Here is a 12,203-nt window from a genome sequence, read left to right on the forward strand (position 1 = left end):
ACAGTTAAAGGGCCGGGCCGGGCTCAGACAGAACATGCACGGGCTCGGATGGGATCGGGCTGGATTTTTTGGGCCCGATCTAAGCTCTACTTCCCTCTTAGAAACTAATGGACCAGATGATTAAAACCAGTAAAAATACTGAGTAAAGCAGTTTCACATTACAAATCTGTGTTTCTCTGATGACATTCGGCCTGTTGGAGATCGGCCAATAACCCAGCACCTACTATATGGCTACCTTTTTCTCTGATAACTTAAGAACTAGATGTTTAGGAGGTTTTTACCAGGACCCGAATTGACCCTTAGCTAAATCCCGCCCCCAGACGCGGACTGGCCAATCATAATACACAATATTTACATTGTAGAATCTGTCGGCAGCCCTGTGTGAAAGACGACTGGGGGGGGGGCTTTGAGTTTGAACGATGCTGCGCTTTAGCCAATCACAATGGAGGGGCGTGGCCGAGACGTGCAGGTGTCCCCAGGAAATGTGTACCTACAGAAACAGCAAGCTCCGCGTCCATAGCAACCGCTCCACCCAAAACGCCGTCTCGTCAGCCTGAATTTTTTTTAATTTTTTTTTCCAGCGGATGAGTGAGTTACAACATGATTGAGCTAACTGGAGTAATTTCATGTCGTATCCGACAACGGGAGGCTTTTAACAGATGGCATCCTGATGTTAGCTTTGCTAACTGTCCCTGTCAGCTGCAGCCACTGATGCTTTCTAGACATTGTGATTTCCCATAACTGAATAAATACCACACATAGCAACACAAAACTGCTTTGCTAGCTCAATCATGTTGTAACTAAGATATCCGCTGGAAAAAATATTTTATTCACGGACCGTTTATTGAGTTATTACCTTATTTTTATACAGTCTATGGTTATTACAGACACTGCTAACGGCTAACGTTAACAGCTAGCGGTTAGCCCAGCTAATCTACGATAACCATGTTATTAATTACAAAACGTGCATACAGAAATAGTAACGTTTGTTCAGTCATTGTGTTTATAGACTTAACAAACATCAGATTAGTCTACACGGCTATATAGTGACGTGAAAAAATGTGATATACAGCTAAACTCTGCTGGTTTTCTACCCGAAGTATTTGTAAACAACACAGTGATTCCCTGGGGGCACTGCCGGAAGTGAAGGGCGTGAGCGATCGCCGAGGCCCCTGCACTTCCATTAGTCGAAAAACTCCAGAGAGGTAAAGGAAGAAAAAAAAAAAGTTTTTTTTTTTTTTTTTTTTGTTTTGTTTTTACCAATGGATTTCCAGATTGGGGTCCAACTACAACACAGCTGTGCTCCGTTGACTCATTTTCAGGCTGGTGTTGTGGATTTGGAGCTAAATGTTGTGCCTGGGCCACGTCATGTATTAATGATACTCATTACCTGGAGAGGTTGGAAAAAGATATACATTTCTTCTCTGTTCCAAAATCAAACCCTGAAAAGTGTAGGGTTAGCTAGCTAGCTACTGAAGATATAGCCTACTGAATGTATACACATGCTGCTTTTGCTTTTTAATGATTATAACAGTGAATCAAAGACCAACCCTGCTGTACAGGAACCAGTGAAGGGAAGCAGGGAAACTTTGCTGATATTCAACCAGCTGTGTGGCATCACAGTGTGTGCAGATGAACGTTGTTTGACATCCGCTGGAGATCTGTGCCCGTCCGGTGGCGGAGTTCCATCACAAAGGGGCGGGGCTTAGTGGAAGGTCAAATCCAAAATCCAAACAAATTGACCCAGTGATTAAAATCAGGTCCATGTTGAAAAAATAAATGTTTTTCCAACGTTCTTGTCACAAAGGGGCTGCTAACTACGATGGCTGATCTAAAAACACTATTGGCCCTATATATAGCCAGTGTTTGGTTTGTCCATTCTGGCTGCTGTAGATACATGGTGGGGCAACATGGTGGATTCTGTGGACAAGCACCAGCTCCTCATGAAGATATAAATGGCTCATTCTAAGGTAACAAAAACACAGCGATCCTTATTTATAGGTGATTATCCACTAAACATAGCCTACTTATATTATATTCCATTCCTGCCAGTATATCCCCCTAAATCCTACATACCTTATAAAACATACATTATCCATGTCTAACCATGACTTACACCCTGCATGTCGAGTCTTCAAGTTTGGTTTGAGGGAGAAAAGATAAAACCTTCAGATACCATCATATGAATCTGTAAGTGTCTGCGATGCACATTTCAGAGAGCGAGTCCTGAAAGGAGATGGAAAACAAGACAGCAGGGAGAGAGGCAGCTCTGGCATGTGAGAGGACGATAAGGGACCCATAATAAAAATCAAGCTCTGACTCGATGATTACATCTTCCTCTGAAAGCTTCCGCTCTTCTTTGATATTTCGTCTGTCACTGTGCTTGTCACTGACTTGTCTTCCGCCCCACACGTGACTGTCTTTATGTGTCTGTCTTTCATATGTTCCCAGTTTCTATACATTTTTTTTCGTAGTTATAGTTTGTATAGTTGATGGCTGAGTGATTTCTCCATTATTCACTCTCTCCCGCCTGCCAGCCTGTCTGCATGCCTGCCTTCTCTGAGTGGGTGCAATTAAAGTGCCAAGCTTCATCATGCCATCAAGTGGCAGTAATGATTATTTTTTTATTGCTATTTTTTTCTTGAAAAATTAATTAAGATGAAGTTAGAGCCATGATGAGAGCCAGAGGCAACGTTGGAAACACAAAAACAGGCACTTTATACACGTGTGTGTATTTGTGACCTTAACTTGAAACCATTTGTAATTGTGTTTGTGTGTCTCACTCTGTAATTAAATGTGAGCTGCCCAGACCATTATGAAAAGTTGCCAAGCATTCAGCTTCTCTTGACTGTTTGTCCAAGTGAGTGTATATGTGTGTACATGCACAAACGTGTTTAAACGTGTGTGTGCGTTGTGTGGCGGCAGGGGTTCAGTTCAGCCTAGGGAGATGTTTGTAATTAATGAAAAGCAGCTTTGCCACCTGCTGCCCTAATGTCACTGGGACCTAGAGAGGCGAGTCCTGAGGAGCACCATGAATATTTAACCATGGCATGAAAGAGGTGGGAAGTGATGTGTTGGAGTATGGGAGCATCGCTGGGTGAAGCTGATGGGAGTTAGAAATGGTAAAGAAACATAGAGCTAGAGGAGACAAATGTTGTTTAACAGAAATAACTGTGCAGAGAAACAGGGTCAGGTCAGGGTGGCTGGAGCAAATAGTCAATAGATTTGGACACTTTCTTTTATCAAGTAAAGATATAGAGCATGGGTGTCAAACCCATTTTAGTATACAGCTCAGTTTGATCTCAAGTGGGCAGAACCAGTAAAACCACATAATAACCTATAGACAACAACCCCTTCAAATCGTTCCCTTTTTTTGGTGTTAATAAGTACATTCTAAAAACATTTATCCATTTGTAAAACAGATGATGAACAGACTGCGATATCTTAAGAAAAATATGTGCAAATTCAACAGTATGTCAGTATGGTTTTCCACATTCAGTCAGTCAGCTACTCACTTTCATTGCATGTGCTTATTTTTCATAATTTTTCACTAAAGTGGAAGCTGTTGAAGAAGCAGGTGAAGTTTTGTCAGTGCCTCAGCAGCAGGGTTCCACCCATATTGTTTCAAGATAGGAGTCTGATACAGATTAATTTGTGCTGAAGCTGCTGGCTGACAATATTTTGCACAGTGTTTAATATCTTTTAATATGACAACAGAAAATACTTATTGTTATTTAAATTGCTCCTGAAACCTCTCAGCCTTCACATGTGCATCGGCATTAAGTGCAACACACACCGCCGCCGGCGCGGCGCTGTGGCCGTTTTGATTTTCATTAAGACGACACTAAACAGAAAGAAATCAAATGTAAACACTGTGGGAAAGCTGTTTCTGTGACCATATGACCAGTGTATGGCTCAAAAAAAGACAGACTGACAAGCACCCAGCCACAAGTGCCTCTCCAAAGCAGTTCTCGATAACACAAGCATTTACAAAAGCTATACAATATGAAAAAGATTCAAGAAAATAGTTCATCTGTGTGTGTTTCCTTCAATTATTTTAAAATCTTAGCTTTAAAAGTTGAGCATATTTACAATACAAACCTTGTCAGTGAACTATGAGGGCTAAAAACAAAATGAATGTATAATCATGTTAAAATGTTCAGTTATTTGTGATATTGATTTGAGGTCATATCCCCAAGCCCTAATACAGAATAGGATTTTAGGATTTTCTTTTGTTTTTGTGTACTATGGGCAGAAGTTTACATTCAGTTGTTAATTGTGCTTGTATACAAGAAAAAGAAAAAGCTGCTCCATAGCGCTGCTTGTGGTCAAAAACTCACTGTGATGATCACAACCTGAACACAATTAACACTCAATCCTCTGGTTGTAATGTGCATGTAGGGACATTTCAGTGGAGTTCTATCCAGGGATGGATTTCTATGTTTTTTGTGTGCCATCCAAGGACAACCTTTGATTTAGTTTTAGCGTTAACTTCATACAGGTCAGTGTGGTAGTTTTTGTGTATTTATAGTTTTGAGAAAGTGGTTATTTCAGGACATGTGTCTCAGCATTTGAGAAACACTGTAATAAATCTGAGCAACATATGTGATGGCAGATATTCTTTGGAGAAGGCTGTGATGATACTGGACCGAAATAAATAAAAGTGCTTCTCTAAGAAAAATGAGAGGGAGGGCAGAGAAGAGAGAGGATGAGGCGTTTTCATTTTGGCTGTGTTTTCATGCACTGTGTGTCAGTGTGTTTACAGTGTGAATTGTGCTGTATATTTCATGTGTGTTCATATAGTCACGTCTGGGGAGAAAAGAGATCTCATGAAATTTGAAAGACAGACAAGAAATATTGGAGTGCCAGCCAACAGCTTGCCCCACAACCTGCTTTGTCCTGTGACTCAGCAGAAGATTATTCAGCGCTGCACGTGGTCGCAGCAAACACACAACCATACTGTCCACTGTTGTTTTGCTGTTTGATTTGTATCATGCCAGTGTGTGAGAACATGCTGGTGGAAGAGCTTCGGAGAGGTCAAGGCCTCCTCCTTATGGCATTCAGCTGAATAATGGATCTGTAATACGGCATCAGAGCATGCTGTGTGAGTGTGTTGTTATTGCCTAAGGGTGCGTTTGGATCACAGTGTGTTTCTGCAGGTTACAGGTAAAAGATCAAATGTAAAACAGCGGCTTTTTCCAAGAAGCAGCTTGAACCTGAAACATGGACGGATGTAAAAAGAGCAGGATAAAAGCGAGTTTTTGTTTTGTTTTTTGCAGCAGCACTCCAGCTCTCCCAGTGCAGTTGCCATTGTGAAGGGCCCCTAAGGCCCGCTGCTCTTTCAATTAGGCTCTTTTTTCAACTTCACCAGGTCATCCAAGTGAAAAAGTCAATAGCAGGAAGGTTCCGGCTATTACACAGCCAGCACAGACTGAAGTGCTATGTGGCAGTGGACTTAGCTTTTGTCAGTCAGAGCTGAGACTGATGAGCACAAACCCTCTCTTCTTAGCCCTTCACATCCTCACAGAATGTCCTAGAATAAGGTTTATCAATTAATAATAAACCATAGTGGTATAATAATATAAGCTAATATAGCCTCTATTCTAAAACACATGCAGGAACAGAAGCTTTTCTTATATAAATGTACCAAAATTTACATCATAAAAACAAAATAATGACAAATAAAACAAACAATACAAACAAAATCATTCATTTATTTTAATTGTTTCCCTGCTTTCCAACAAATTGAGCACACAGGCAGTTATCACCAGCTGAAATCATTGTTTCCAAAAGTGCTCAGGTCAGCAAGTATATCCAGTCAATGAATGAACCCCTGGGTGTCTATAGGTGGCATTGTGTGTGCGTGTGTGTCTGGTGTAATGTGATTTATTGTACTGTCTGTGTCTCCAGGAGAATACCCGGTGCATCTTAATTGAAAGTATTTGTAAAAGAGTGTCTTGTGGTTTGAAAATGCTGACGATGCTGTGTGAGGAGAGGAGAGGAGAGGAGAGGAGATTTGGACAGTTATGTATCAATTCATCAATTAATCGAGTAATCTCTAAGGAAATACTTTTCTTTATTAAAGAGCAATAATAAATATACAAAAGAGAACATAAGACAAGTCTCTTAAATTAACTAATTGGTTTCCTTATTAGAAAAGTCAACATTTATATTGCTTAAGTTGCATACAGTGATCAGGCTCTAGTTGCTACTTACACCACTTAATATTTTGCTTCTTGAATTGTCTTTTGCATCACTGTGAGGGGAGTGAGTGTGTGTGTGAGTGTGTGACTATCATAATACCATGACTGAAGCTCAGGCTCTCACAAATTGACTGCAGCATTTCATTTTCTGTGGTTTTATTAGTTTTGCTCAATAAAATAAACACAAAAAATGAAATCTGCACCATAAAATTTACGTTTGTAAAAGGGATACTTTGCCGATTTTCAACCAGCTTTGTGTCACTATAGTGTGGGCAGTTTGTGTAGATGAACGGTTATTGGCTTCCCATAGCTCCCTGCTCGTCTTCCAGGAAGGGTCCTCAGGTGGAAGTGTCTGCTTAATTTGCACGTTGCCGTCACATTGTAAAGATTCCAATTAACAATCATGATCTGAATGTTGGCTTAAGATTGTGGAAGCAAAGACCATCTTGAGTGGCTCATGTGCAGGGGAAAAAGTGATTCTGTCTTGCATAAAATAGACACAGACTTTACTTTAACATAAAATTGTGTGCTAAAAAAAGGAAGATGGAGAGGACAGGTGACCTACAGTTCTTTAAAAAGTCTTAAAATGTCTTAAATTCAATGCTACAACAACAATAAGGCTTAAAAAGCAATTACATAGTCTTACATTTGAATTTGTTAGGTCTAAACTACTACAAACATTTTATCTAATTGCATTTATCCATTTTTTAATTTCTCTTTGTGAAAATGAGTGAAGCCTTTCTATGTTAAAAAAAAATGTCATTTTACTTCATACTTGTAATTGCTGGCAAAATGTAGATTGACTTAACTCATTTTAATAACCATATTAACACGTACCTCTGCACAAGACCACATACTGCATGCCTGCAATGCTTAAATAAGTAAAACATGATTTGTCCAGAAATCTGCTCAAAATTTGGTTAAAAGGTGTCTTCAGCGGGTCTTGAAAAGCATTGAATTTAGCTGTCTGATACCTGTAGACGCCCTGGAGGAAGGGTTAGGGTTGTGAAATAGATTTGCACAACATGCTGCTTGACAACAGAAATTTGGATTGAGAGGATTTTTGCAGCAATGTAAAGACATTGTCTTGATTTATCAGGTATTTAATCCACTGGATCAGCAAAAATAGGCATTCATGTGATGCTGTTTTGGAGAAAATGTACATATTATATTGATATTGCAGTATAAAATGACAAATATTTTGTGAAGGGGGACACCTTTCTTCGTAATCATCATCAAACCCTGCTGTTGAAATGAGTGCCTTTCTGTAGGCAGGGAGGGCGAAGGCGAATGTGTTTGTGAGTACAGTATGCGCAAGTGTGTGCTTATGTCTGTGTCAGCATGACTTAGAAAACTTGACAGCTGGGAGTTGCGTTGACTGCAGAATAGAGCCCTGCCTCTGTGCACCTCCCTGCCCTCAGTTCTTTAACTTACTTCCCCCATTGCTTTGATTTCTGATGTGTGTGTGTTGAGGCCAGGCAGCCATATGCACCATTGAGCTCTCACAGCGAAAGAGAAGACACGAGGAGCATATATCCTCTTCCTCGTTATTTTTTATCAGTACAGTGAATTTGTCTGGTACACAACCTTTTTGTGGCCATCATGCTTCCGTTCTCTGCCTCACGCTGCTGCCATTAATGTTTCATCGGCTCACACTTCACGGGCCCCTGTGAAAGCTCCTCGTGCATTTGTAATTTATGATCCCTGTGAAGTGCTGTTAGAGTCATTCTGTACTGACTGTACCTTCTCACTCATGTACCTTTTGGGAGAGAAAGAGATTAAATGGCTAACATCCAGTGTCTAGTAAGTAGAGCACTATGTATTTGATGATGTGTTGAGTTTGGAGGGTGTCGGCCGTTGTGCTCAGGAAATGAAACTGACCTGAAAGTGGTGCAAGCTTCTCAGCCGCCACGCTGTAAATTGTAACTAACGCGGAGCTGAGACGTGTCAGCTTGTAAGATGTTGAAGCTTGAAGAAGTTTTGAGAGTGTAGACAGTGTTGCTAGAAGTATGATTGACAGTCTGTAATCTACAATACCTTAAGTCCTTGCGTCTTACCACAGTAAGCTGCTCAGATACTTTCATATCCTGCTCAGTCCACACTCTGGGTGCTCATTAAATCTGTCTTATTATGTCCTGTTCTGGCTGATTTTAAGTAATTCCTCTTAACAAATCCTACATACTTATCAGTGCAATCAAGCCCGACTAACCACCCCAAATCCTCGCCACGGTGCGATCATGAGCCTCTTTTTCTGGGTCACTAAATATTTATGAAGCCCTGCAAGCACAATGTGGGTTGTTTTTAGTGACAACAACAACAGGGAGGAAGTCTTTTGAGACTCTGATTCCTATCAGAGCACACTTACAAACTACTGCTCGACTTGAGCGTGAATATGTATGAGATGGCTCCTTTGCGACTTTCAGGGAGGTAAATCAGCCGAACACGTCAACAAAGACCGTATCTATTTCTAAGTGCTCTGCTGGCAGATTAGCAGCATCTTGTCAGGGTTGCATATCTTCTGTTTCTCCTCGGGGATCGAGGATTTAGAAGGTCAGCAGCGGCTCTCGGGAGCAGCTTAGAGGGGATGATGAAGAGGGGGGGGCTTGAGCGTTATCGTGGCACCAGGTGATGCAGTCCACAATGGCATACTGGGAGGCCTTTAAGTGGGTCACGGAAAAACATCTTGACCTCTTATTTTCTACAGCAGTCACCAGCTCACGGAAAATGGGAGTGCATGCGGTGAAATAGATGCGATGATGTGAATGTCCAGGACAGTCGTTTATTTTATAAGCATTTCCTCTAGAACTCAAACTAATCCTTTAGTCCATTGACAGAAAATGAACTATTTGACCATCTATTTATCTTACCAGTTGTGTTAAGCCATGGAAGTAGATGGCAATGTTCATCTGTTGGTTGGTCCCAATAACTGTTTGATAGAATGCCATTAAATGTTTGCACAAATAAAATCTTTTACATGCCTTCGTCCCCAGAGGATGAATTCCACTTACTTTAATGATCCCTGACTTTTCCTCTAGCAGTGCCTCGAGGTTAATATCTCTCGTCTTTCGTGAAAAACAACAACAATGTGATTGCTATAACATTTGGTAGAGACATTAATTTTTCCATCAGGATGGCCATGACTGCACAGGCTCTCTGCGGGCGCACTAGATGGCATCTCTATGTTGAATTTGCTCAGGCAATTGTTGCACAAGCATGCATCAAAAGGAACATTTTTTTTTCTGCCCAGTATGCAGATAATTGAAGAGTTTAGGTAATGCAAGTCACAACATAATATTTTGATTAGTAACTGTAATGTGATACTGAATTTAGAAACAGTACAAATAATGTCCAAAGCAAGAACTAATCAAAATAATCTAAAAAATATTGTGCTCGTACAATCATGAAAAGTATGTGTATTTCAGTGTGTGGGGTGGATTTATTGAATGGGTTAGATGAGAAGTTAAAGGGAAGCAAAACTATAGAGCACTTTAAAAAGCTGTACAGACACAGTATATTAAGGAGGTTTGCAGATGAAGAGGGGTGATGCTGATAGGTTAATTTATTTTTTTATCTGGACTTGGTTGAGATAGAGTTTGTGTATTTAATATCAAAAACTGTTGTTTATTTATCTATATTAATGGTTGTAAATTAGTTTTGGACAGCTGTTGACAATTTCCTTTTTTTAATGAGACATGAATAGTGAGAAGCGGGTAGGATTATATAAGTGTACACTTCTTCCTACTCCTTTTCGAGCATGTCTGTTGAAGTTTTGTTTTTATGTTTTGTTTTGCTCGCATCTAAGGTGTTCATTCATTCATAGTACCAGAAAGTACCACAGAAGGTTCATGAAAATTAAAATAGTCTTGTGTCTTTTAGTATTTTCTGATAGTCTATAAACAAAATAATGAATCAGTTAATCAAGAAAATAATCTGCAGGTTGATTGATAATGAAAATGATTATCAGTTGTATCCCAAATGTCCTCTACAAACAGGAAGCTGTAGAAGCGTAGCATTCTTACAGTGTAGATCAATAAGATGTAATGATCCTCCAGTTGTTGGAACAGTAGTGATGTTGATCAATAAGACGAAGGGCAGAGGGCAGAAAGAAGGTTCACACCTTAGAGCTGATTTATCTGTCTGAGTCACCTCTGCTCAGAGGCCAGGTTGGCAAATGGGTTATAGGGACAAGTGGGCCCAATGTGTACTGTAATGTAAATAGCAAGGATGTAAATCAATAAATTCATCACGGTACAATATTATATTGATTAGCTGGACAATTAATGCGATTTTTGCTGATATCACAAAGTCTGCCACAATACGATTTAGATTTGAATCTTCACTGAGCACAATAGGCATAAGGCACATTATTTTGTACATCTAAGTGCAGCTCTACTTTTAGTGAAGTTGTTTTTAACTTGAACCCACTCCTGCCATCATTTAAAATGAATTTAATTTGATGGCGGGGTGCTCAAACTTTGTGCACCTAGCTCTCGAGGCAGAGTCACCCTCTGACCTGGGAAACTGCACGTCCATTTGGCTGAGCCTCACTCTGCTGTGTGGTAGAGCAGATCGAAGCCAAGATCAGAGGACTGTCTCCCTAAGACGGGGAGACGGAAGAGAGCAAAGGGGGTTAATCCTCTCGAGGAAAGAGGCGAGGCTTCATCAAAAGGGGCCAAAGTGAGGTGGAGGCATGCAATATTGATGGAGGGAGGAGAGGAGAGTGTGGCCGGTAGATAAGAGGAAGAGACGTTTCAGCCAGGTGTCTGACCACAAACTAACGCGCGCACACCTGAGGATGTTTCTCCACTCACTAAGGAGGTTGGAAAACGTGTTTTAATTTAGGTGCTGTCACTTATGATTTCTTGTTTTTATTTCCAGAATAAAGTCCTGAACATTGATGGAGTCAAGGTGAAGCTCCAGGTAAGAAGCTAAATCTATCCTGACAATCATCCAACAACTGTTTCTACATAATTTTTGTAAGAGTTGTCGCCAAGAGAAAGGCGTCAACCAAATAAGAATCAGGCCCTGTGGTGTCGTAGCCACCTGTCAGATCCTGTTTCCAACCTTGTCTCCAAGAAAAAACCTTATACTTAAAGCTGGCTGATGCATGTACCTAATCGCACAAGATCAATGATCTTTAAAGAAACAGGCCCTAAAAGATAGTTCGAGTTTATCCATCTCCATGAATACTTTCCATTAGGCTTTGAGTTTCCTTCTATACTCCGCACTTCCTCCACTTTTTTGAGAACTGGCACCCACACTGAGAGCAACTCAGCGTTGTTGTATGTTTGATGTGTCTCACAGAGCAAGTAATTATGTGAATCATCACTAATGATCTTAATTAGGGGTTAATGGAGGCTGGTGGAGTGAGCCTTTGTTCTGCATTGTATTCAGTTGAGGTTAATTGGCTCAAAGTCCATTTGCAGAGCACCCTGTAGCCTACACACAGAGTTATTTTTCCTCCAGTAATTGACGTTCTTCATTACCGCCACTTGGATCCTGTGGGGAACGGTTGCCTCAGGAGGCAATCAGGAGGCAGACTCAGAATCAACGCTGACAAGTCTTAAAGAGAAAGAGGAGAAAGAGGGTCCAGAAAAAAAAACTGCTTAGAAAATCCACAACAATGAGGTGTGCAGTCAACCTGCACATGTCTGCTCAAGGGAGAAACAAATGTAATTGCCATAGGAGCCAAATTGTGATGAGAGACTGTGTTGCCTGATGGGAAAAAGACGGACTTAATTAGCCTTATTCCACTGTGGCTGGACAATGAGACAAATGTTTTCAACCACGGCTGATTAATATTCAATATCATGACCCAGACTGTGCTAAAGGTTACGAATGATAGAAATGCGTACGATATTGTACATGCCGTGACCAAGGGTCAACCTCCGGGGCTGGACAATTAAACCAATGCGGAAGTGCCAGAAACTGTAGTCAGTCCCCATAGACCCCTGTGTTATAATGCACAACTTTAGACAACTTTAGACTTCAGACAGAAAC

At 40.7% G+C, this 12,203-nt stretch overlaps 1 protein-coding gene across 1 annotated transcript in view; it reads left to right on the forward strand.

Annotated features, from left to right (window-relative positions):
* The window catches only part of LOC117268641 (ras-related protein Rab-26-like), an 83,538-nt gene that overhangs the window by 22,838 nt on the left and 48,497 nt on the right, over window positions 1-12,203 (forward strand). Inside the window, exon 3 of the mRNA XM_033645260.2 lies at window positions 11,082-11,123. Coding sequence (XP_033501151.1) covers window positions 11,082-11,123 — 42 coding nt within the window. The remainder of the gene's footprint in view (window positions 1-11,081; window positions 11,124-12,203) is intronic.

Source organism: Epinephelus lanceolatus, chromosome 18, assembly GCF_041903045.1.
Source record: "Epinephelus lanceolatus isolate andai-2023 chromosome 18, ASM4190304v1, whole genome shotgun sequence".
Classification (NCBI taxonomy): Eukaryota; Metazoa; Chordata; class Actinopteri; order Perciformes; family Serranidae; genus Epinephelus; species Epinephelus lanceolatus.